The sequence below is a fragment of the Cervus canadensis genome, chromosome 18 (assembly GCF_019320065.1).
Source record: "Cervus canadensis isolate Bull #8, Minnesota chromosome 18, ASM1932006v1, whole genome shotgun sequence".
Lineage (NCBI taxonomy): Eukaryota > Metazoa > Chordata > Mammalia > Artiodactyla > Cervidae > Cervus > Cervus canadensis.
Window position 1 is genome coordinate 50,615,084 of NC_057403.1, and position 25,040 is coordinate 50,640,123.

The following is a 25,040-nucleotide window of genomic DNA, read 5'->3' on the forward strand; positions in this document are numbered from 1 at the left end:
GCCTTTTCCTATGGTCCTGGGCTCGGGCGGCACCTGCTCCTCCACAAATTGCGTTCCGGGCCCCAAGCCGGCCGCCCCGCCCCTCGGCCGCCGCCGCCGCCGCCTCCCCCGCCGGCGCCATGGCCGCTGCGGCCGGGGACGGCTCGGTGAAGCCACTGCAATGCGCCATGAAGCTGGCCAACGGGGCCATCGAGCTGGACACCGGCAACCGGCCCCGGGTAAGGCGGGCAGAGCCGAGCGGGGCGGGGGCGGTCGCCGACCGGCGACTGGCCTGGTGGGCGTGGGCGAGGGCGGGGCCGCGGGGAGGGCGCCTCCAGGCCTCTCTGAAGACTCCGGGGTGCCGGCTCCAGCTTGGGCCGTGACCTTGGACAGCTCCCGCCCTATCTTTTTTTTTTTTTTCCCCTCGTCTGTTTAGCGATTCGGTTGGAGCCGAGGCGTTTTTATTTGTGAAGGGACTCAGGAGATTCTGTGAAGCAGCCCTCCAAAGTGTATCTGGCAGACAGTCCCGTGTGTTTGTGTAGTTTGGAGGCGGGCCCTGTAGATTTAGTCAGATTCCCAAAGGGGACGGTACGCAGAAGAGGTTAACTGCGGCTTTCGAGTCGCCTTCAGAGCTTGTTTGGTAGGAAGTGCCGGCGGGGGAGGGGTGCGGCTTGTTTCTGAGAACGGGTGTTAATCCTAAGGGTGGCAACCGCTTGGAAAAGCCGGCGGAGCCACTCTGGGCCGCCCAAGGGAAGAGGCGTTCAGGTCTTCCATCCGTTTCCTTTCCCAAGTCGCTATCCTAGGGCAGCAAATGCCCCCACAAGTCAGAAATCCTTCCCGGAATCCATGTTATCTTTATCTGAAGTGTAGACTTAAAGGTGGATAACGAGAACTGGGATGCAAGGAAACAAACAAAAAGCAGGCCCCATGCTGTCATTCCAAACGCCCTGAGCTCTGTCAGGCAGCCCTGACCAGGAGCGTCACACGTTTGAAAGTGCCAGCATTCTAGTGGCATAGACTCCTGCGTGCCCAGGGTTTTCCCAGACTGAGTCAGAAAGTGGCTCTTAAGATTTACAACACAGTCCCTGATTCACCTCCCAGGAAATATTTCTTTAAAGCCATTGAATGAATGGCCCCTGAGTTATACAGGAAAAGAACTTGTTGCATAGACTGGAAACGGCAGCACCCGCCGGTGCTGCTTCCTTGACCCACTGAATGAGAACCTCCATTCCTTTCTGTGCTGGAGAGAAAGGAGTGACACCAGCTTCAAGTCTAGAAAAAAGGGTTATTCTCTGTGCCCCAGGCAGAGCAGTTACCAGCTAACCAGCTCGGATAATGAAGGTGTATCTCAGAGATAAGCAGACACCATGGTTACTGTTTCCAAAAGGGCACCAAGCAGACATGATGGAATTATTTGCCTCTAATGGCATGATCTATGTCATTTCTCTTCCCTGGGCACAGGAGGCATATACAGAATACCTGAAGAGCATCCACTACATCTCCCAGGTGCTGCTGGAAGAAGTAGAGGCCACTAAAGGTACAGCTTCTCCTGTGCTGCCCAGACTGTGAACAGCTTGGCCTTTGATGGGTCTCCTGGCCCCAGACCTGGGCGTGTCCCATGTCCTACCTGCTTGGTCATTAGCAGGTGAACACCTGAACACTCACATGAGTGTGACATGGAGCAGGAAGGGACAGCTGCTGTGACTCAGGGGACAGAGATGGGTGGGGACATGACCACAGACTGAACGCTGAACCCCAGTCCTGGGAGGAGTGAGCTACACGATGGTTGGGGGCTGGGGGCGGCCCAGAGGCCCTGCAGCAAAGAGGGTGCCAGATACAAAACAGTTAGGCAGTCTGGAGAGAGGGAGGTGCAGTTGGGCAGGCAGGGCCTTGGGTGGGCCTGGGGCTGTCCTGGCACGAGGAGAAGCTCAATGGATGCTTTGTGGGCAGAGGCCAGCATGGCAGCAGAGCCTCCAAGAGGTTCCCACCATGGGGACAGCAGTGGTGGGACTGCCGGGAGGTGGGCAAGTGAAGGGCTTGGGGAATGTTCTCTAAAGATCTGCCTCAGCAGACTTTCTCAGGGGACAGTGAGGTGCTGGGGTGGGGTGGGGGCCAGTGAGCTCCGGAGGTGGAGCAGGAGGTGGCAGGAGCTGAGGCCTCCATCATGGGCACAGTCTGCTCCTGGCGTGTGGCAGCCTGACATGGTCAGGAGGAGGTGGCCGTCCCCACAGTGAGCACCACCCTGGGGAGCTAAGCAGAGCTTTGCGCACACAGAGGAGGGCACAGTGGGAGTGGCCCTGAGGGGATGTCCCAGAGGAAAGACCATGAGGAGTCAGGGACCCTTGGAGAAGGGCAGCACGTGAGTGGAAGAGTGGAAATCTGGCGGCTGAACTAGGGTGTAGTGAGGGACTGGCCCTGAAGGCAGTAGGAGGTGGGTCAGGAGTTGGGGCTGGTGGGGTCCGTGGGAGACTGTCAGGTGGCAGCTCCTCCAGCATGAGTTTGCTGACAGGAGCGATTCCGGAGGAGGGAGTGCAGAGCAGAGAACAGACGCCCCCCGGGATGCATGAGATGCAGGGTGCGGGATGGGGGGGCTCCTGGAGATGGGTGAGGAAGTGATCTCTACGAAACAGCCACACTGCCTGCAGGGCCCACCTGGAGGAGGGGCTATAAGTATATGTGAAGCTGTCCATGGGGAGAAAAGGCCAGGTTAGTTAGAGAAAAGGCTCTGATTGTCCAGGCAGAAGGACAGGATAGCCACATAGAGGGCAAGTAGTCCGAGATAAGGAAGGGGGGTGCCTTTGTTTGTATCTCAGCAAGAATCTGATCAGTGACAGAGGGGATGGTGACCATCTTTTTTGTCATTTGCTCCCCAGAAGCTGGGGAAACTGTGACCCCTGATACCTCAAAGATGCTGAAGCTGGCAGAGCAGTGTCTGGAGAGGGCCCAGTCAACAGCTGCCAAGCTTGGTAGGTGTCCAGCAGAAAGCTTTCTTGGGGCATCCCCCCGCCTCGGTCTCCCTCTCCTTTGTGGAATGTGGGGCCCCCATGCGGATCCTTGGCTGTGCGTGTCTTACAGGGAAAACATGCCTGAGGCCAGCCACGCCTGTGGCTGCACCTGTGCCCTCCCCTACTAGTCGACACCGCCGGGTGTGCTCAGATGAGGGAGGGAAGCTCTCTCCGTTCCTGCCACCTGAGATCTTCCAGAAGCTTCAGGTCGTGGAGTCACAAAGCTCTAAGAAGTAAGATGGGACAGCACGGCATGTGGGCTAAGCCTGGGTTTGGAGGCACGGTGAGATAACTGGTGGCTTTAGTCAAAAGGAATCCTAGAATGGAAATAAGCTGGTGCCTAGCAGAAGCAAATGCAAATTGTCTCTGGAGAAAAGCACCTTCAACTTCCGTGAAATGCGTGGTACATAGTCAGAGACAACCATGCACAAAAAGAAGTTTGAGCAGTAGCAGAAACACACCTGAAAAATCTTCAGATAGAATTATAGGACACAGACTATAACACAGTCATGCTCTCTATATTCAGGGAAATAAAAAGAAAGTTTTAAAATACCTTTAGGGGACAAGAAACTGTAAAATCTGACCTTTATTTATAAGAGAGGTCAAATAAGAACCAAGTAGTAATAAGAAATACTGAAATTATTTTTAAAAACTAATCAAAAACAATGGAAACATTATATTCTCCTGTAAAAATACACACATGGACCCAAAAAGAAGGGTACAAGTTTGTGACAGCAGAGTGGACATAGCTGAAGAGAGAATTAGAGAACTGGATAAAAGGTTAAAGGTTTTCTTGACTGACTCACACACACAAAAAGAAAATATGAAAAAGACATGGAAGGTCTATCCAGAAACAGATGACAAAGAAAATGTAAGAGGAGCATTATTTGAAGAGATAACGACAATTTGCTTTCTAGAGCGGATGAAAGATCCCAAGACACAAATGCCAGAACCCCAGCAGGATAGGCAAGAGGATGGGCTCCTCCTGCTGCCAGGCTCTGAGCCTCTGCTACGTTTTGTCTCTGCATGTGCAGCTCTGGGGCAGGGCCAGGCACCAACTCCCATCCCAGGACAGTCTTGTGCCCCACAGCTTACCTCCTCCCACCCATGAAAGCAGGATGATATTAGACTGAAACTTTGGATGGTGAGAGGGCTGTCAGTGGCTGTTGCAGAGTACTGTTACCTCCCTTTTGTGGGCTGCAAACTAGCTGTTTAGCCCACATGGTGCCTTCAAAGGGTTTCAATGCTATTCAGAAACTCATATGACTGAGTTGCTTAAGGGTCTGGAATCCAGGCAGTAGGGCCATATTTCAGGGGTGCAGCTGTCTCCCATCCACCCCAGACCTCCTCTCTCCTTTACATCCCTGCTGCCCCGATCACCACCTCCTCACCTTGTGATCTCAGGGGAGGGCTAGGAGGGGTCCTCAGATGACTGGAGGGTTCCTGGCCTTCCTGGAGCCTGGCCAGCAGCTTGTCACCATTCCAGGGAGCTGACACCCCTGGAAGAGGCCTCCCTGCAGAATCAGAAGCTGAAGGCTGCTTATGAGGCCCGGATGGCCCGGCTAGACCCCAGCCAGGCCATGCAGAAGACATCCCTGGTGAGTGGGGCCCAGGACCATGTGGAGTGGGGGTGCCAGGGGGGCAGGCCTTATTCCCTCTTCTTGTCCTAGACCCTGTCCCTGCAGCGCCAGATGATGGAGAACCTGGTGATCGCTAAGGCCCGGGAGGACACAGTATCCTTTCCATCCAGCCTTGGGGTCCAGAGGCTTAAGCTGAGGGAGGAGGCAGGGAGGAGAGGTGCCAGAGCCCAGCATCCTTGGCGGGGCGGGGGGCAATGCTTCCTGCTCATCCTGCTTCCTCTCACCTCCTGGCCTCTGCACAGGCCACCCTGCCCCTCCCAGCACCCACAGACTCCTCTCCACCCCTCAGGTCGACTAGGACTTGCCTTCTTCCACCCACCCCACCGGCCCGTGTCCGGCAGGGCTCAGGGACGCCTGGGGTCCATACATGCCACTCGGAAAGGGCCTTGACTCTGCTGCCCCAGCTGCAGAGGAAGATGGAAGAGCGCCGGCTGCGGCTGCAGGAGGCCGCCAACAAGTGCGTCCCTGCCTCCCGTCCCGGGACTTCGGGGGGTGGGGGGAGCAGATGGGGGCTCCCGCGCCTGCCGTCCAGCCCTGAGGTCCCCAGACCTGTCCTTCCTTCCAGGAGGTTCTGCAGCCAGGTTGCCCTGACCCCTGAGGAGCGGGAGCAGCGGGTCCTTTATGCTGCCATCCTGGAGTATGAGCAAGACCATGTAAGTGCTGGGCGGGGCGGGATGGGGAGGTCTGGTCCCCGGCAGGCAGCCTCGGTGAGGGAGGAGGGGCTTCCGGGCTCTCTCCCAAGGGCTCCTGTCCTGCAGGACTGGCCAAAGCACTGGAAGGCCAAGCTCAAGAGGAGCCCGGGGGACCTGGCCCTGGTGACCAGCCTGGTCTCCCACCTGCTCAGGTATCGGGCCTCAGCTCCCTCCAGCAGGGATTAAGAGGGAAAGAGGAGGAGGTCTGGGGTGACTGCAGGGGCAGTAGGCCCCTGATGGCCTTTCACAGGCCTTCTGCCTTCTCAGAGGGGCGGGACATTTGCCCACAAGGCTTAATCCATAAGTCCCTTCTCTGAAATCCCTCACAGTGGGGCCACATGACCAGTGTTGGGGGGGGGGGGCGGGCGGGTTTTTGTAGCCCCCACCCCAGAGCCTGGTGAGGAGGCTGCAGCCGCCAGCCCTATGGGGCTGCCCTCTACACTGCTTCTACCCCACTCACAGCGTTCCCGACCACCCCATCTCCCAGCTCCTCAAGAAGCTCCAGTGTGCAGTGTACAGAGCGCTGTACCCCATCGTGAGCAAGGGCACCGCCCCCGGCTGCTGTTCCCTGCCCCCGGACGCCGATGGGCTGCTGGCTCCTGGAAGCCGGCGGCTCCGGCCTTCTCAGAGCCTCTACTGCATGCCTTCCCCCTCGGAGCCCAGCCCAGCCCCAAGGCCCCCAGATGGCCCTTGTGCCAGCCCACCCCGCCCCAGCAGCCCCGCAGGGCCTCCCTCACCCCAGCTGCTGGGCAAGGACAGCTCCTTCGAGGACCTAGAACAGTTCTTGGCTACTCCTGAGAGGAGGGGCTGGAGCCCTGGGGGGCGGCCTGAGCCCCAGACCCCAGGGGTGAGGAAGGAGCCTATGCTGGAGCAGCTGAAGGGCACGGTGCAGGACATACACGATGCCATCGGTGAGGCCCCAAGGCAGGTGGGCGGTTGGGGAGCTGCCTGTGACCCTGTCACCCCAGGGATGAGGGCTTACCAGGCCGCAGGGTTTCAAGGGGAGGGGAGGCAGGGCCAGGCAGAGCGCCCTCCCAAGGAACCCAGAAGCAACCTGCGGCAAGGCCCACCCCAGGAGGCTGTCTCTGCGGGTCGGGGCTGGAGGTCCCCCGCTGAGCCGGCTCTGCTCCCGGCAGACAGGCTGCTCTCGCTCACCCTCCTGGCTTTTGAAGGCCTAAACACGGCCGCCTCCAAGGACCGCTGCCTGGCCTGCATCGAGGAGCCGTTCTTCTCCCCACTGTGGCCCCTGCTGCTGGCCGTCTATAGGTGGGCCCCCGCCCCGCGAGGTCCACCTGGGTGCTTCCCGCCGCGGGCGCCTTCCCTTCCCACCCTCAGGTGTTTCGGGTTCACAGGCAGTGCCACGCCCACCATCCAGGATTCTGGGCGTGGCCAGCTCCCCCAACCCGGTCTCTGTCCGCCCCAGGGTCGGGGTCTCTGGGCTGCTGAACCTGGCCTCTCTCCACCCCAGGAGCGTTCACCGCCTGCGGGAGGCGGCCTTGAGCCGGAGCATGGAGCTGTACAGGAATGCGCCCCCGGCGGCCATCGGCGTCCCCACCAGGCTCCTCCCACAGGACCCCCAAGCTGCAGGAGCGGGTCCCTACCCCTACTGCGCCGCAGCCCAGGAGCTGGGGCTGTTGGTTCTGGAGAGCTGCCCCCAGAAGAAGCTGGAGTGCATTGGTGAGGGGATGGTTTGGGAAGGGAGAGCAGTGTCCCGTCCCACGGGGCTCCCTGAGTCCGAACCTCTGAGCCACAGCCTGGCCGTCTGGTGGGGAGGAGTCCCTTGGGACAGAAGCGATGCTCGTCCTCCCTGCCCGGTCCTGCACGGGGTGGGGGTGCGGCGGTGCCCAGGGCCGGTTTGGAACGCCGTCCCCACCCCCTCTCACGAAGCCTGGCTTCTGCGCCTCAGTTCGGGCCCTGCGGGTCATCTGTGCCTGTGCGGAGGATTACTACCGGGCCCGGGAGGCTGCACTGCAGCCTGGCATCGCCGCTATGTGAGTCCCAGAAGGGTGCGATTGTGAGGTGTGGGTGGGCCTGGGGTGGGGGCAGCGCCCTGAGCTTGTCTGTGGCTGTCTTCAGAGGCTCAGGAAAGCGGAAGCGCTTCGCCCTGCCCCAGCCTTGGGTGCTGGGGGTTCTGCCTTGCTTCTCCTTGAGGCCCTTTCCCACCAAAGACCCCTGGCTCCAGCCCTGCAGAGGACAGGGCCCTGCCCCTCTGTGTTCTGGTGGCATTCTCGAAGCCTGTGCCTCCCCTCTGTGTCACACTGTCTTACACTTGGGGGAGCTTCCTTAGTCCCTGCCCAGACTCCCGAGGCGGGTAGGGGCCTTCCCCACTGTGTCCTGCCTTAACTCACCTGGACGGGCCTAGAGCCGGCAGTCTCCTGCCCTGGTACTGGTGAACCCTCTGGACCTGCCAGGGCTCTGCCTCCTGCCACCCTGTGCCAGAGACCAGGGTCGCCCTGAAGGCATCTGTGCTTGCAGCCGAGTGGGCAGGCTGTGGCACCTACCTGTGCAGAGGCCTGGGGTTGCCTTCACCATTTTACCATCTGGCCTCCAAAAAAGTTGTTGCAGGTGAAAGGGTCCCAGAACTAAAAGTGTTTCAGAGCCCCCACACAAGCTCCCTCAGGATTTCTGAGGAGCCAGAGAGGGTGGTGAGGGTCCCTGCAGGTCTGTGGCTCCCAGGGAAGTGTGAACAGGAGTCCCTGGTCTGTGCCTTCATGCTTCTGGCAGAGAGCACTGACCTGTGGGGCCTTCACCGGGGTTTTGACCATCCCCCAGGGACTCCCTCCCTTACTGAGAGGCTTCCTGCATCAGGTCTGGGGTACCAGGCATGGCAAATGAGTGACCCTGATCCCAGGAGTGAACAGGCTGCCTGGGAACATGGGCCGCCCACTCCAGCAGCCTGTCCCTGGGCTCGGGCAAGTGCACAGGAAGGAGGAATGGTTCCAGCCCTGGGCTCTGCAGCACAGGGGCCCATTTGGGCTGGCTTCAGTGCTCCCTGGTGGTCTTCTGTCATGCTGATCCAAGCCCACCCCCCGTCCCCTGTGGCTGGCGGGTGGGAGGAGCACAGAGAGCAGCCAGCAAGCTCAAGGCTGATCCAGGGACTGAGCTGGAGCTTCAGGCTTTTGGGGACTAATCGGGCCCCCTTGCCTGGGTCCCTGGAGCCTTCTGGCTAGGTGTATGTCTCCCTAGCAGTGGTGCTGATGACCTGCTGCCCATCCTGTCCTTTGTGGCGCTGAAGAGTGGCCTCCCTCAGTTGGTGTCGGAGTGTGCAGCCCTGGAGGAGTTCATCCATGAGAGGTGGGGTCCTCGAGCCCATCCCTGCCCACCTCAGCACGCAGCCCAGAGGAGCCCCCGCCAGCCCCTGTGGGACCTCAACATTGAGGTTCTGCCCCGCAGCCCCTCCAGTGACAGGTGCCGGTGTCGCCTCCATGCAGGTACCTGATTGGAGAGGAGGGCTACTGCCTGACATCCCTGCAGAGTGCCCTGAGCTACGTGGAGCTGCTGCCCCGGCGGGCCCTGGGCAAGTAGTGGAGGACCGGCTGGCCAGGGACTGGCCAGGAGGCACCCTCATGGGGCAGCAGGCCAGCCGTGGAGGGGCTCTTGCCCCCGTGTGACATCGGCCCCCCAGGGCTCAAGAAGGCCCCTCTGCTCCTGGTAGGATGAACGTCCTGGTCGCTGACAGCTAGCACGAGGACTGAAGGGGCTGTGGGCCTGGCTGAGGGCAGCTCTGCTCCCCTACATTCCCGTGACGTTCGGAACCCCCTGAGCCAGGTTGTTGTCTGAGTCCAGAAGAGAGCTGATCGCCCCCACAGAGGCCCAAAGCCCAGGTGGGTTCAGATCGTGCTGTTTATTTATTGGACACTGACCACTCTGTCCTGGAGTCCCAAGTGTCCCCAGGACATCTGCCCATGTCTGGGACCTCTGAGCCACACTTTACCCTTGGCGGTGGGCATGGAAATCCTGAGACCCTCCACCGCCAATCCCCACCCCCACTCAGCCCCTTTGGGGTCGGTGCGAACCCTGGGTCAGCACCTGCCTGTAGCCCATCGCCTGCCCACAACTGTTACAGGCTCCTGGGCAGCCACTGACCCAACTGGAAATAAAAAGGTCACTGGCATCTCCCTCCACGTGGCTCATTTGCTTCTCACCATACTGGCCTGCCTGAGGCCTGAGTAGTACAGCCACGCCTGGCTGACCAGCAGGAACCAGACAGTCTCAGAGAGCCTGGAGGGGCTACTGCCAAACTCAGCCTGCCTCCCAGCCCTCTGCCTAGGGGTGGGGTCTTGCAGGGGCCATTCTCTCTAGCGTTAGACACACTCTGGGGGGCCTAGAGGGTTGGCAGGGTCAGAGGTCATCACTGGGCAGGACCTAAGCCTGGAGCACTTATCCTGAAGAATTCTCCGGAGTCAGCTTTGCTCTCCAGGTGGACAGCACTCCCAGGGGCCCCTGGAGAGCACAACACAGGTGGCCTGGACGCAGCCCCAGACAGCATCTGCCAGGGAAGGAGGTGGGCAGTTTGCCCCCCACAGCAGAGCCTCGGCCCCCACCACGGCAGAGGCCCATCATGAGAGGAGTGGGCAGGTCCCTAGGAAAGGCTCAGTTGGACTTGACTGTGCATCCTGTGTGCACAGTGTCCCAGGGCTCTGCAGGAGAACATGAGGAAAGTGAGGCAGGAGGAAGTGACTGCCTCCTCCTCCAGGCACACCTCCCAGAGCAGAGCTGGCTTTGAGCCCAGCAGGTTCACTCCAGAGGCCAGAGGGTACCAGTGGAGGTAACCTGAAGGGCAGGCACAGGCCCAGTGCACTGGGGCAGCTGCCTGTCTCGGGAGCCTTTGTGAGCAGGAGTAACCTGCCCACCAGCACCCCAAGAACAAACAAGCAGGCATCCACCCACTCACCCTGCCCTGCTCTCAGAACCTGGGGCCTCTGAATTCCTGCCCTTATCTCCCACCCCTGCCTTCTCCAGAGGAAAGCCCCCAGCCCCTGGACATGAGTCCCAGCCAGCTGTGAAGCCTGGAGAGGATGACATCCCTGGTCCAGGCCTTGGTGGGGACATCTCAAGGATGGGACTGTAAAGTCCCCATCACAGAGCAGGTGGAGATGAAGGTGGGTCTCAAGCTAGGCCTGACCGGGCGGGCCCCTGCTGGCCCTGAGACTGTCTCCTTCCCTTGATCAGACAGCTTTCCTGCTGGTGATTCTGGGCCAGTTCTTTAGCCTCTCCCCACCCGTGGCCCTCCATAGAACGAGTAAATGATGGATTCTTCACATAGAAAATCAACAAGAAAACAACAGGATCAACAAGATCAGATCAACAAGAAAACGGCAGGTCAAGAAGAAAATCAACATAGAAAATCAACAAGAAAACAACAGGATCACATAGAAAATCAACAAGAAAACAACAGGATCAACAAGAAAACAAGCAGATCAACAAGAAAACGGAAGGAGCTCCAGTTAGAAAAATAGCAAAGGCTGTGAACAGTCTGTCTTAAGAAGAAGAAATTTAAAAAGCTAATCAGCATAAGAAGTGTCTGAAATCATTTTAAAAATCAAGAAATGCAAAGTAAAACACAAGACAGGAAACCTAGGCATTGCACTGGTGAAGATAAGGTTGGAAAATCCAGAGGGCAGTGCTGCCTGGGAGACAGGGCCACACATGTGGTTGTGCAGCGTGCTGGGCCAAGGTAAGTATCAACTGACCCACCTACCTACTCCACTCCCGGTTGTAGCCCAAGGTCACAGGAGGCAGGGTGGCCTGCTGGGTGACAAGGCAGTCCACTTGGTGGCTTAAACACAGGACAGCCATTTGCTTTGCTCTTGAAACTCCCATTTTGGCAGGATTCAGTATGGAAGTCTCATCTCTGCCCCCCTGCAGCATCAACTAGGTCAGCTTTCAAGCTGGAGTGACACAAGGTCCAGGGGTTAGGGTCATCTGGAGACTTGCCTACACCTCTGCCATCAGCAAGGGCCTCAGGGCTGTGAGGACAGCCATGCGAGGCCCACGTCCATTTCCTGTAACTTAACTAGATGCCATAACAAAACAACACAAACTGGGGAGCACAAAACAATGGAAAGTTTACTCTCAAAGTCCTAAAGTCTTAAATCAGGGTGTCCACAGAGCCATGGGCCGGCAGAGTGCCAGACAGATTCCTTCCCCGCTTCAGTCCAGCTCTGGGGGCTCTTGTAGCCTCTGCCCGTGGCTGAAAGTCTCTGTGTCCATCGTATGCCTCCTCTCGAAGTGTGTAACCTTCCTGCTAGTAAAGACACTGTTCTGACTGGGCTTAGGGTCCACCTTCATCCAGTCTGACTTCGTCTTAACTTGATTATATAAGCTCACATTCCCTGGCTCTATGGAGTTTGAATTTTATCTAGCCCCTCATGCAGCTGCTGGCATCCCCCCAGCATGTGACTAGGTTCCAAGATCGAGCATCTCAAGACAACAAGGTGTTTCTGTGACCTAACCTAGGAATCCACACACTGTCATTTTCATTCTGTGTCCTCTATGGAAGGACAGTGCCAAGACCTACCCAGGTTCAACGGCCCCACCAAAACAGGGGCCTGCTCCCTGGAGCAGCACACAACAATCCAGAGCAAGCACCTGAAGCCACTGAGGGCTCGAGTGGAGCAGCAGAGCAGGACACGAAGCAGAACGCTGTCCACACATAGGCCTGCACACTGGCAACAATGTGCTCCAAGGGTGTGTCCACCACGTTCAGCGATCACCTTTGTGGGGGAGGGGCGCCGTGGGCAAGGCCATAGGCGATGCCACAGAGTGGCAGGCGCTGTGCACCCACCATAAACCACTATGAACTGAGGAGAGTAGTAAGCGCAGCTGTTCTTCCTTCACACAAGGATGCACTTGGAGGTGTGCAAAGTCAGATGTCCCTTCAGGGTTGATGCGAGCCCGGAGGGGGCTGTGAGTCAAGTAAACAGTAAGTGCAAGACTGGAACGTTCATTGGTGCTGGCAAAACACGGCTCGGCTCAGATTCCCTACTTGGTTATGATCTTTTTCTCAAAGTATAGAAATCTTTTCCCCAGTCAGGTTCCACTTGGCCTGGAGAGGTTAGGGTCCCAGAAATCGCGGAGCCTTGCCTGCCCAAGGAGCGAACACATCCCTTCTCCACACAGTCTTAACGGTGAGTTAGGCAGGAAAACCAGAATAAGGAAATTGGAAGCTGTGGCCCATCTGGGCCTGGATGCCTGGAATCTCTGACCGAGTCAAAGAGGCCCACGTTGCTGTCCTGTTTTTTCTTCTGGGAGGCGCGCACGAGGAGCTTCCCTGCCCACGAATGGAGCCCGGGGCCCCCAGCAGCGGAAGCGCGGAGTCACCAAATGGACCACCGGGTTGCTGTTTTAAATCACACGGAAACGCACGTCTGGCGCCCACCTTGAGCGCCGGCCCCGCCTAGCCAGAGGGCGACTCCGCTCTCTTTCCCGGGTCTGGTCATCCCCGTTAGGCGACGAGGAGGGTCCCGCCCCCTCGCGGTAGCCCCGCCCTCAAGATTCAGCCCGGGACCCCGACGTGCCCACTCGGAACACCGGTACCTGCTTCCCTGGAGGCCTAGCGTTCCCAAGGGACCAGCTCTGGTGGTCTGCCCCCGCGGCAGGAGAGCGCCCCTTGCCAGCCTGGGTAGGAGCGCCTGCTGTGCACCCCTCATGGGCAGTCCAGGTGCGTTGCATTTGTGCACCCCGGCCCCGACCAGGCCCCGCCCCCACAGAGACTCCGCCCAGAACGTCCGGGCCAAAACCGAGGGGCGGAGCCGTCCCCGGCGGAAGCGCGCTGCTGCCTGCTGAGAAGCCCGAACGGAGCGGCGGGCGCTCGGTGTCTCTGGGGGCAGAGAGGTAGGGCGGCGGGCTGCTGAGCAAAAGCGGATTTCTGCTTGGGAAGGGAGACTCAGCTGGCGCAAGTCTCCAGGGAACAGGGTACTGTGGACACCAGGGGCGCTCAGTTGGGGGTGGGGGGGGTACTGTGGACTCAGGCGGGGACTCTGGAGGAGCGAGGCGCGCAGGGAGGGGCCTCTGGGTGCTGACACCCTACATCTGCCCGCCAGCATGGGTAGTAGCTCACTGTCCGAGGACTACCGCCTGTGCCTGGAGCGGGAACTGCGGCGCGGCCGCGCGGGCGTGTGCGGAGATCCGTCGCTGCGGGCAGTGCTCTGGCACATCCTCGTGGAAGACTTCGACCTGCACGGGGCGCTGCAGGATGACGCGCTGGCACTGCTCACCGACGGCCTGTGGGGGCGCGCCGACCTGGCCCCCGCGCTGCGCGGCCTGGCCCGTGCCTTCGAGCTGCTGGAGTTGGCCGCCGTGCACCTGTACCTGCTGCCGTGGAGAAAGGAGTTCACCACCATCAAGGTAGGGCGCCGGGCCGCGTGGAGGTTCCCTGCCCCGGGTACTGGGTGCTGGGCATCGCCCGGACAGAGGCTACCGTTGGGATGAGGGACTGCAGATGTCCACAAAGCCAGATTGGTTTCAGAGGGCTCAGTGTGCCAGTGTCCTGGGCGTGGCCGAGGTTTCCCTTGGTACTCCTAGGGCTGAGAACACCTGTCTGGGTACCTGCCTTCTCAGGGGATCCTGCCTCTTAAAGCTTGTATCGCTGCGTGAAGAGCGGCCTTGTGGTCTGTTACCATAGAAATCCTAGGACAAGTGCATGGGAAGGACTCGGCATTCCGTGATCACCCTAATCCCTCCAGGATGTGGGCTGATCCCTTTTGTAGAGGAGGACATGGGGTAGCTGTATCTCCTATAAAGTAAGCAGGGGCTGGGGGGTACCCCTGCATGCCCTAGGGGAGCTGGCCTAGACAAGAACCTAGCTCACCCCCCAGCCTGGGTAGAGGCTGTGCCCAGGGGCCTGGCCCCTCCAGGTGAGCTGCGGGCTGGCAGGAGGGGGCAGGCAGGCTGCTTTGTGCTCTGAGATAATTCAGAAGAGTGGGAAGATAATGACGTCACTGGGCACGTGGGCGGCTGCCTCCGCTGGTTGTCATGGCAACAGTAGCCTCTCTCAGGGACAGTGAGCTCTGGGGCCCACCGCTCCACGGGGACATCTGCTAGGGCTTTCATTCATCCATTCAGACGAGAGGGCAGGATCCAGCCCCACAGGGGCCAGGAGCAGAATGGGCAGGCCTGATCTTGAGAGGCTAACTGGCTTCAGTGTTGAACAGACCTATATGGGATCTGCTGCTGCTTTCCTCTGGCTATGGCTTGGGGCAAGAATCCGTTTCTTCCTCTGGGAAGCATACACAAGAATAGGCCAGCATAAGGTCCATTGTTGAGGGGTGAAGGTACAGCCCTGGGTACAATCTTACACACAGTAGCCCCCCTATGTGTGGCTCTAAGCAGAGCACTCACGGGTTCCCAGAGTCATAGACTGGGAGACACAAGATCACCACCCTAGGAAACTTTTAGTTCCTCTGCAGTCTGGAGCCTCCAAAACCTACACATTCCATCCATGTGGTAGAAAGCTACACAGTCTTCTGTTCTAATGGAGAAAGCTCTCAGAAACTGAAAAAGTAGAGCTCAGAATAAAGTGTTTAGGTGGCTACCTGCTCAGGAAAGTAGAAAAACACCTGGTTTTGTGTTTGCCTAACTAGACACTCAGCAGGTACACACACAGTAAACTAACAAGAGGAGCAAACCCCTACAGGTGACAGGAGGTAGAAGGGACTCATAGGGCCATGAGATTTCTCAGCACAGGGGCTCTTTAGTTTGTTCTATGATGCAGGTGAAATGTATTAGACTTTTAAAAGATTGTGATGCCTAGGCCTGCCTCAGCCAACATTAGAACCTCAGGGATGACCTGAACATCTGTTTTTTTCTTTTTTTGGCTGCACGGCTTGCGGGATACCAGTTTCTCAACCAGGGACTGAACCTAGTAGAGGGAGTAGAGGAGGACATGAGATGGATGTATCGCCTATGAATTAGGCAGGGGCTGGGGGTACTCCTGCATGCCCTAGGGGAGCTGGCCTAGACAAAAACCTAGCTCACGCCCCCAGCCTGGGTAGAGGCTGTGTCCAGGGCTGCACCACCCGGAAGTGAGCTCATCGGGTCTGCAGGGGAGGGGGCGGGGGGGGGGCTGCCACCAACCGGCCCCCTCTCTTGCAGACGTTCTCTGGGGGCTACGTGCACGTGCTAAAGGGCGCACTCTCGGAGGACCTCCTCATCCAGAGCTTCCAGAAGATGGGCTACGTGCGCAGGGACGCCCACCGCCTCATGGTGGCTGCCCTGCCTCCCGCCCGCCAGCTGGTGCAAGTGGCCCTGGGCTGCTTCGCCCTGCGGCTGGAGTGCGAGATCCTGGGTGAGGTGCTGGCACAGTTGGGCACCAGCGTGCTGCCAGCCGAGGAGCTGCTGCAGGCGCGGCGGTCCAGCGTGGACGTGGCCTCCTGTGTGGCCTGGCTGCAGCAGCGACTGGCCCGTGAGGAAGAACAGCCACCCCTGCCCTGCCGTGGCTCCCCCACCGGGTGCCAGGCCCGGCTGGACCTGTACCGGGATGTGCAGGAGGACGAGGGCTCAGATGAGGCCAGCCTGTATGGGGGGCCCTCGCCTGGCCCCGACTCACCTGCCTCAGAACTGGCCTGCCGGCCTCGGTTCTGGGAGCAGAGTGCCAGACTGTGGGGGGCGGGGGGCGGGCCATGGGAGCCAGCTGAGGCCAGCAGCCCCACCTCCGGGGCCTCAGAAGAGGAGGAGCCCCAGCCTGAAGCCTTCTCCTTCCTCTCACTGCGTAGAGAGCTGCTTAGTCGGCCTGGGGACCTGGCCCCTCCCCACACCCCCAGGAGCCCTGAGCAGGCCAGTCCCCCACCTGTCCCCGAGCCTCCCGGCTACCAGATGCACACTTGCCTGGCCCCAGGAGCCCTGCCCGCCCTCTGCTGTGACACGTGTCGCCAGCTGCACGCCGCCCACTGTGCTGCCCTTCCCAGCTGTCACCCTGGCCACAGCCTGCGCACCCTGCGTGGGAACAGCCAGCGGCGTCTGTGGCTGCAGCGAGCCCAGGTGGACGCCCTGCTCTATGACAGCCCCGCAGCTGGGCCCTAGACCCTGCTGGCCCCAGGTCAAGGGCTCTCCAGAGAAACTCCGTGGTGCTTTTCTGGGGCTTGTCCCGCCTCAGGCCCCGCCCACTGGCCACCCTGCTCTTCCTGCCGAGTGGAGTGTCTGCCCTACCAGGTGAGGTGGGGACTCACCCTCCATGGACAGCTCCCCACTGGTCGCACACCCCCCACTCTGGAAGGCAGGGTGGGAGACCTCAAAGGCTGCCCACCCCAGATCCAGTGGCAACTGCGCAGATGCCAGCATTCATCCCCAGCTCACTGGGCTGGGGGTGCTCTGCCCACCAGGACTCCTGGGGCAGGTGCCAGTCTTCTGTGTGGCCTCTGCTCAATGGTGCCCCCACCCCAGGCCGTCTGCCCCCCTCCCCCACACCTGTCACATCACACAAATCACAACCTCCAAGTACATTAAAGGACACTGGCTCTAACCACCTCTGAGGAAAGCATTTATCTCTCGGACCACCCCCATTCCCCATGGGCCTCAGAGTGGGGGAGTGGACACAGGGCACAGCCTAAGGCTCTCACTCTAGGGGTCTCAGAGCAGCTCAGACTCAATCCACATCTCCATCCCTCCTCCCCTCTCCAAGTCTGCCAGCCCCACCACGGGGGGGTTGCCGTGGCCTCTCCATTCCAGGCAGATCCTGGGGATCAACTGGGGACAGAAGTGACCATACAAGGTCTGAGGGCTGCTTGACCCAAGCCAGCAACACCCGCTGAGACGGGCTCAGCCAGATTTCCTCCTGGGAACCGAGGGTCTGAGGCCTGGCCACAGGTGGGACCCAGTCCAGCCACGATGTGGCGTCACAGCCCTGTGGGCCGGCCTCTGGGTGGCTGGGTCCTCAGAGTGTACCACTGGCATCACCCACAAGGTCCACACTCTGCTGTCCCAGGGCAGAGGTGGGCCGGGGCACAGGAAGCGACGTGCTCAGCTGGAGTGCCTCCACCCGTCAGGGTCTGCAGCGCCGGCTCTGGCTCTCAGTGCCTAAGGACGTGGCTGGGGCGGCACGCTTGTTACGGTGGTGGGGGAAGGTGGGCATGAGCTCCGGCTCGCAGGCTGGGGGTGGGGGGAACGGACTGCATCAGCCCTGAGTGAAGGAGGGGCCCCACACCACCCTCTGCTCACCTCCTGAGCCTCCCTATGTGGCCCAAAACAGCCCCTACCCGCCTGGGCCCCACCACCCACCTGCCTTAACCCCCACCCTACACATAGAGACCCCCGGCAGTGCCAGCAGGGAAGACTCACGCAGGGGCTTCTCCTTGAAGTAGGAGCTCTCCAGGCAGTCGCCGGCTGTCGCCCTGGAGAGGAGACCTCACTGTTTATGGGGCTTAGGCCCAGCCAGGCTCGTCTCCCACACAGCTGCCCCACAGAGCCCCCCCGGTTCCCTTCCTCACAACAGAAAGTTGGGTAAACCGACAGAACCCCGCCAAGGCCGGCCTGACTCATGCACGTGTTGGGCCCTCTCAGCACCTTTTCTTAGGGTCGTACATGAAGAGGAGGTTCATCAGGCGCAGGCCAGCCTCCGAGAGCCATGGGAACTTATGCTTCAGGTTGTTGTAGGGCTGCTTCCGCAGGCTGTACTGGCTGGCCAGCGGCAGCTGAGAGAAGCCCTGTGGGGAGGGGCCAGTAAAGGCCGGTGGCCAGCAGGGGCAGGAGGGAGGAGGGCGGGGCTGGCACTCACCGGCCAGATGTTCTCACTGGGGGTCCCCAGCAGCTGCACAATCAGGTCCACCTGGTGGATCTCGGAAGTGCCAGGGAGAAGGGGCTTATGGGCCAGCAGCTCAGCCAGGATGCAGCCCACCGCCCTGCAGAGGAGTGTGGGGTCTCCTCTCAGCTCCTTGGCTCCGCCTGGACCAGTCCCCCAGCTGCTGGGGACGGAGGCTGGGGGCAGAGCTGGGAGGTGGTCATAATGGGATGATGAATGGGGTCTCCAGCTGAGCCACGTGACCTGGTCTCAGCATGCCTCTTATGGCCACGAGGGCAGGTCCGCAGTGATGGGGCTGTCTCCCTCTGCCTCTCAGGACCCCAGGCATAGGCCCATCTTCCTGGGAGCTGATGAGACCCCAGCCCCACAGCTACCCGCACCCCACCCCCAGGTCCCACAAGACCACCCCACCATCTGAGAGGACTGGGAGCAGCATCCACCTCACCACATGTCGATGCTGGTGGTCTGCGTGGTGGTTCCCAGCAACAGTTCAGGGGCTCGGTACCTGCGAACAGAAGCCCCTGCTTTGCATCTGGCAGTTCCTCTCCTCCTGGCAGTTCCTCTCCAGCCTGGCCTCCAAAGGGCACCCACCGGCCACCACCCTGCCTGAGAGCCAGAGACGGCCTGGGATGAGGGAGCATAAACCCCAGCTAAGGCTGTCTCTTCCATGAAAGCTCGACAAACATACTGCTATCACTGGATGACCCCTGAGTGCTGCAGTGTCCTAGGCTGGCCTTTCTACATGAGTCGGGCCGAGTGACACACAGCAGAACGCAGCCTGCCCTGAACCACACCCTGTTTTGCTTCAAAATGTCAAGTGAGAACTGCAGAAACCTGCGCTGTCCCCATGCTCCAGTGGTGAAGCCACCTCCCCTCTGAGCAACTCAGAGCCAGCTGGGGGCGGGGCTGCCTCAGGACAGAACAGCACCCCATCTGGATGGGCAGGTCCCTGCCCGTGACAGCACTGCTCTTTCTTGGCAGCTGAAAGACCTCCAAGATGCTCTGGCCACTTCAGCATGACCCACCCACACCTGCCCAAACTTCCCCTGGTCTCCAGGGACTTACCAGAGTGTGACCACCTTGGGAGTCATTGGTTTCACTGGGATGCCATAGGCCCGAGCCAAACCAAAATCCGCTGAGATGGAGGCAGAGGGATGGGAGGGAGAGTGTCACCCAGGGAAGGCTGACCACTGCCACCTCGAGCCAGTGTGTAGTGTGCAGGGAGCTTCCGGAGACCAGCCTGCCACCCCAGTGCAGGGGCGCTCACGGACCCCATCATAGAGGCAGCACCTGCACCCACCTGTCTTTACGCAGCCCTTATCCGTCATAAGCAAGTTAGAGACCTTCAGATCCCTATGACAGAAAGAGAACACCAGTGGTTCCCAGAAACCCACGTGCAGGAACGAGGCTGTCACCGCTGCAGCAACACTCAGAACGCTTCCCCACACATCTCATCCTGTTTGCACTTTTTAGGAGGAGCACAGGTAATGCAAGGCCATTCGGTAGCTGGAAACAGCAGAGAGCGCTCAGTGACTTCCAGAGAGGTGGAGTCCTGCCCCTGATCCCCCCAGGGCCGCACGAGCCTCCCTGGAGTACAGGTCCCTCCCGGGCCATCTGCCTGGCAGAGGGGAAAACAGGTACTATCCGGTCCCGCCCTCCCCCGGGACCAGTTACTGGAACTCCACTGCCTTGAGGCTGCTTTACTCCCCTGCAGGTTGGTGCTGAGTCAGTCTGGCGGTCACCCCGCCCACATGCCACAAGCCCCACCCACCTGTGGATGATGAAGTTCCGGTGCAGGTACTGGAGGCCCCGGAGCACCTGCAGCACGATGCACTTGACCTGCAGAAGGCCAGGAGGCCTGCTTTTGGCACAATGTGCCTAACAAGGGATTGGGAAGCCCCCCACCACAGTCCCCCCCCACCCCCGGCCACCCCAGCCCCTGCCTCCAACCTGGGCCTCAGAGAAGGGTGTTGGCATGTTCTCCAGAAGGCTGGCCAGGTCCTGCTCACAGTAACCCATCACCAGGAAGATGCTAAAGTAAGAGGGAGAAACGCAAGCCACCTCCCACCTCCTCCCAGGTGAGCCAAGGGACCCTCCTGGGCAGCAAGAAGGGAAGCAGGGAGGGGGCTGGGCAGGGCCTAACGTGGGGGCAGCAAGCAGACAGCTCACCTCTCCAGGTGGTTCCCCACAACCACCTCCTTCAGCTCCACAATGTTGGGGTGGCGGAGGCGAAGCAGCAGTGTGATCTCTCGAAGACTGCTGATGGGGACCCCTGCAACCAGGCTGGCCTTGGTGACCCCACTTCTGCAGCTGGACCAAGCTCAGTGACCCCACCCCTGCAGACAGGGACCCCTGACAGCCAGCTGCCTCAGTGACTCCGAGCCCTACCCAGCAGAACTCTGCCTGCTACCTCAAGGAGAGGCAAGGCTATCCAAACCAGCACCTTTAACCCTCTCCTCCTCCATCAAACACAAGCAGCTCTCTGTACTGACCACTGTGTATGGCAGCCAGCCCCCAGTGAGCACAGCACAGCCCTGCCCGCACAGGCCGCCAAGGGGCGGTCAGCAGGGGTGTGAGCAGCACACAGGGGCTACCTGCCCAGTCTTCAGTGGGAAAGCCCTGGGGAGGGTGACGCTGAGCTGAGACAGACGAGGAGGCAGAGTCAGCCAGCAGGAGGGAGAGGACAGATGAAGGGGATGAACTGCACACGGCTCAGGGGAGCTGAGGCTAGGGAGGAGGGATGGTGAGCTGGAGAAGTCCAGGGGAGACCGGCAGGGCCAGACTCTAGCCCCCTAGAGACCAGCCTCCTTTGACCATCATGCATGCACCACTCAGGGAGCTCAGGCAACTTGCATCTTCCTATCCCCTCCCACTTGAGTGCAAGTCGTGCAGCGGCCCCTCCCAGCTCACCATCCTTCTCCTTGTCCATCCGCACTTTCTTCAGGGCGACAATCTCATCCGTGTGGGTATCCCGGGCCCGATCTGGAAGGGAAGTGCCTCCACAGTAGGATCCAGGCCCACCCCCTGCCCTCCTGCCACCTGGGGGCACCCTTGCTCTTCTTCCTTGACTGCTGGTACCCTGTGCAAGCAATAGTCCAAGGCTGGGAGACAGGTGCTCCCTGGGGTGTCCCCTGGTTTGAGCAGATAGCAGGCCCTGGGCTAGAAGAGTCTCCCTGAACATTTCCTTCTTAGAGCTGGAGTGCAGACCACTGCTTTGTGTTCTGTGGTTTCTGTGTTCTAACAGCAAATAATGTCCTTGTCGTGACAAAAGCAGCCTTATCTTTTTGAAGCTGCTCCCCAGAGCACTGTGGGGATTTGTGCAGCTTCCACACCTGTGGCACGGTGATGCACACCGACGTCCCAGTGGCTTTGGCTGCACCTCTGGCCACTGTCCACGGTGCTACACTTGATGGTGTGATAGTGCCCTCCACTCACAGGGACACATGAACAACCTGATGCTTCCATTCACTGAGTCATGGTATGAAATCGACAGCAATTATACCAAGGATTTGTTTTTTTTTTTTTGTTTTTGTTTTTTTTTTTTTTATTTGTTTTTTTATACCAAGGATTAAAGGTCACCAGCACTCTCCTTCCAGCCCTGATACAGTTGCTGCCAGGACAGTCCCTGGGTCCCAGGCCTGCCACTTTAGCCACTCACATACAATGCCGTAGGTGCCTTCCCCAATGCGATTCAGCTTCTCAAACTCCTTCACGCTCCGGCACCGTCCCAGCTGAAAGAGAGAGGTGCTGGCAGTGAAGGGATCTGGCAGCTAAGGGAACCAGAGATGGATACTGACACTTAAGCTGTTCCAAAGAGCCAGCACCTGTCCTGGGCACCAAACAAAGGGGTGACCACACACTTGGGTTTGCAGTTGAGAAAATGGGGTGATGATACTGGCCAGACACTTTGAAAGTGAAATCAAAGTCAGTCCAACCACTCCCTTTCAATCCCATGGTCCAGATGTGTGCTGCCTAAAAAGAGTAACTACTAGCCACATTTGGTTAAAATTGACTAAAATGAAACTAAAAGTTCATTTCTTCAGCTGCATGAACCATGTGAAGTGCTCAATGGCCCCAAGCAGTTCATAGTGACCACAGTGGACAATTCAGAAGACAGAACATTTCCATCATCACAGAAAGTCCACTTGAGCAGCAATGGTCTAAACTATGCTCTAGGCAATTCCCTGGTGGTCCGGTGGTTAGAACTCTGCACTCTCAATGCCGAGGGTGAGAGTTGATCCCAGATCAGGGATCTGAAATCCCACAGGCTGAGCAGTGTGACCATAAATAAATAAATAAACAAAGCTCTGGACATGAAAAAGCTTGAAGACCTTCACAAAGCATATACCAAACACAGTGGCAGACACTGTCTCCAACATCCATACGTTACTTCTTCCTCTGTGTTATGAAACAATGCTGGGAGAACATGGCAACTCAGATGGTGGCCTGAGTTCCCAGCCTCCCTTGCAGCTAGGTGTAACCATGTGACTAAATTCTGGCCAGTGCGATGTGCACAGAGGGACAAGCACAACTTCGTGATCAAAGAAAGCTGGTTGCCCTTCACTCCTTCTGCCTCCTGAGGCAGGCTGGGATTTGGTGGAGCAAAAACAGACAACCTGAGTGCCTGGCACACCTGTGTGATGTTAGGGGCACCAGAAATAAAAGTCCTGTCCTTAAAGCACTGTACTTTGGGGTCTCCAAGTTCTAGCAGAGCCTGTACCCTAATACACCTTCATCTGTAGCACTTCCCTGTGGGTCGCACATGTGTCAAGTTTCAGGTTCTAAACTGCCCCTCTCTGGACTCTCTCTCTGCCTCTATTTACCTTGCCCTCCATCTTGGGAAACCAAGTCAGGGTCACCTGGCCCCGAATGAACCCCTTCCCTCATCCCATCCCAACCTAATTGCTTCCCTCTTTCCCTCTCTCTCTCTGCGGAACCCCTGGTGCTTCCCGTACACACTGCATTTCGCGGGATTTTGCTCCTGCTGCTCCCTAGGTCTAGCAAGCCCCACCTGCCTCCTCATCTCTGCATCCAAAACCCAGTCACACATACCCGCCCAGCAGAAATGCTGCTCCTTCTCAAAACTGCTTCCTGAGCCCCAGCCGAAAACATTTCTTTCTCTGCAAGATCCCCTGACACTTGGGTTTTGCGGCACTTCCTATTGCGCACTTTGCACTGTCCTCCTCTGGGTATGCCTTAACTGAGAGCAGTTGCTGCGTTTCAGTGGACAACGCCGGGGGGACGGCTCAAGGCTGGCTCCTGCGCTCACTCAGTCTGTTACCGTTCTTACTGGACACGGACGCGGCCTCGCACAGCACCAGCAAGTAGTCAAAACAACCCGCCACCAGAGATCACACCTGCCCCTGCACGAGCCGTCTACCTTAGTAAAACCACTCGAAGCTACACCCTTCTCACCTCTACGAAGGGTCCTCGAAAGGACTACGTGACAGTGAGACGGAGAGGCCCCGCGCGGAGCAAGGCGCAGGCGGAGCTGCCGGGTCACAGACGGGGCCCCGCCCAGTGCACCCACAGGCTGGTAGGAGACACGCCTCAAACACTTCCCACGACTATTCTCCCCTGACACGAGGCGCCCGTCCCGGACGCAAAACTAAGAAACGCCCGCTCTGCAGCGCGCCTTGACGAGGAGGCCAGCGACCTGAGAGCCGGCCAGTCCCTGGCGCGGTCGCGACCCCCGAGGACCGCTGGGGTTGCCGTTCCCGCTGCTGCCGGAAACCTGGCGCTTTAGCGCGACGCTGAGGGCCCTAGTACGTTTCAGCCCCGCCCTGCCGCTAGCGAGGACAGAGCTACCAAAGCAGGCCCTCTTCGTACCCTGTGCTCCGGAGGCACCGTGAAGAAGCCTTCCTTACGGACACACTTCAGACGGATTTGCTCCGGCTCTGGTTCCCCCATGCCGAAAGCAGCCCCTCGAGCTTCCCATCTGCGCAGGCGCAGACTAGGGTTCCTGGGCGCAGGCGCACTGTCTACTTCCGGGCGTCCCCTCCTTAGCAACAGTTACCAAGGAAATCTCCCCTAGATCCCAGAGAACCTCAGTTTCTACGAAGCGCTCAGACTACCAAGATTCTAGCTTTATTTTAGTTTCAAGTACGGTGGCTCAGACCGTAAAGAATCTGCCTGCCATGCAGGAGACCCTGGTTTGGTCCCTGGGTTGGGAAGATCCCCTGGAGAAGGATATGGCAACCCGCTCCAGTATTCTTGCCTGGAGAATTCTATGGACAGAGGAGCTTGACAGGCTACAATCTAAGCAGTCCATGGGGTCGCAAAGAGTTGGACACTACTGAGCCACACACACACACACACACACACACACACATACACACGCACGGGACTGCGCCGGCGCGCTGGGTAATGGCCACAGGCTACAATCTATGCAGTCCATGGGGTCGCAAAGAGTCGGACACGACTGAGCGACACACACACACACACACACACACAATGGCCACAGGCTACAATCTATGCAGTCCATGGGGTCGCAAAGAGTCGGACACGACTGAGCGACACACACACGCACACACACACACACACAGACACACACACACACACACACACACACACACACACACACAGAGGCACGGGACTGCGCCGGCGCGCTGGGTAATGGCCACCGGAGGAGGAGGAGGAGGTCTAGGGGGTTGCAATGGGTCCCGGGGGTGCGGGGGGGGAGGGGGCTGGAGGGGGCGGGAATCTATGGTGTCCTCCGGCAGTGGGAGCTGTGCTTTAGAGCTCTCCCTTGGAGCACTAGAGTACCAACCCGGAGCCACGAAGGGAGAGGCTTGGCAGAGCCAGGGGGATTGAGTAGAGGGAGCGTCTGAGAGATGTGGAAAGAACTGACAGGACGCGGCGACGGACGGACTTGGGGACCAATGGGTCCCCTAACACAGCCTTGCTGAGCACCCACTACGTGCTTGCCCATGTCCTAGTCTGCCCTAGGGCACCTTACATTCTCACTGGAAGGAAGCAGTAAACAGGT

At 59.1% G+C, this 25,040-nt stretch overlaps 3 protein-coding genes across 11 annotated transcripts; 2 read left to right on the plus strand and 1 right to left on the minus strand.

The window, feature by feature from the left end:
- The first annotated feature begins 92 nt into the window (after positions 1–92).
- Positions 93–9,435, plus strand: VPS9D1 (VPS9 domain containing 1). Of its 4 annotated transcripts, XM_043435555.1 has the most exons (16): positions 93–218; positions 1,441–1,516; positions 2,853–2,945; positions 3,055–3,217; positions 4,471–4,582; positions 4,655–4,717; positions 5,029–5,081; positions 5,190–5,277; positions 5,383–5,468; positions 5,779–6,227; positions 6,453–6,582; positions 6,785–6,993; positions 7,223–7,307; positions 8,506–8,610; positions 8,748–8,833; positions 8,972–9,435. In XM_043435555.1, exons 1-16 carry the CDS (start codon positions 120–122, stop codon positions 8,974–8,976), a joined length of 1,902 nt encoding a protein of 633 aa, XP_043291490.1. In that variant the 5' UTR covers positions 93–119; the 3' UTR covers positions 8,977–9,435. The 4 variants fall into 4 exon arrangements, 3 of the variants coding, with proteins under 3 accessions (XP_043291490.1, XP_043291488.1, XP_043291489.1); XR_006263285.1 differs by lacking the exon at positions 8,972–9,435 and having other exon boundaries at positions 7,204–7,307; positions 8,748–8,776; XM_043435553.1 differs by having other exon boundaries at positions 8,748–9,435.
- Positions 9,436–13,043: 3,608 nt separating this feature from the next.
- Positions 13,044–16,779, plus strand: SPATA2L (spermatogenesis associated 2 like). 2 transcript variants are annotated; one of them, XM_043435559.1, is made up of 3 exons: positions 13,044–13,152; positions 13,362–13,665; positions 15,412–16,779. In XM_043435559.1, the coding sequence occupies exons 2-3, from the start codon at positions 13,363–13,365 to the stop codon at positions 16,336–16,338; spliced, it is 1,230 nt and encodes a 409-aa protein (XP_043291494.1). In that variant the 5' UTR covers positions 13,044–13,152; position 13,362; the 3' UTR covers positions 16,339–16,779. The 2 variants fall into 2 exon arrangements, with proteins under 2 accessions (XP_043291494.1, XP_043291495.1); XM_043435560.1 differs by having other exon boundaries at positions 13,098–13,233.
- Positions 16,780–16,782: 3 nt separating this feature from the next.
- Positions 16,783–24,014, minus strand: CDK10 (cyclin dependent kinase 10). Of its 5 annotated transcripts, none has more exons than XM_043435562.1 (13): positions 23,882–24,014; positions 21,711–21,783; positions 20,963–21,034; positions 20,222–20,324; positions 20,003–20,084; positions 19,824–19,891; positions 19,353–19,405; positions 19,118–19,187; positions 18,498–18,557; positions 18,029–18,152; positions 17,818–17,957; positions 17,593–17,645; positions 16,783–17,403 (listed from the first exon to the last, which is right to left on the minus strand). In XM_043435562.1, the coding sequence occupies exons 1-13, from the start codon at positions 23,960–23,962 to the stop codon at positions 17,297–17,299; spliced, it is 1,086 nt and encodes a 361-aa protein (XP_043291497.1). In that variant the 5' UTR covers positions 23,963–24,014; the 3' UTR covers positions 16,783–17,296. The 5 variants fall into 5 exon arrangements, with proteins under 5 accessions (XP_043291497.1, XP_043291496.1, XP_043291498.1 ...); XM_043435561.1 differs by having other exon boundaries at positions 20,003–20,053; positions 20,222–20,388; XM_043435563.1 differs by lacking the exon at positions 23,882–24,014 and adding an exon at positions 23,468–23,863 and having other exon boundaries at positions 20,003–20,053; positions 20,222–20,388.
- Between the last annotated feature and the right edge of the window lie 1,026 nt (positions 24,015–25,040).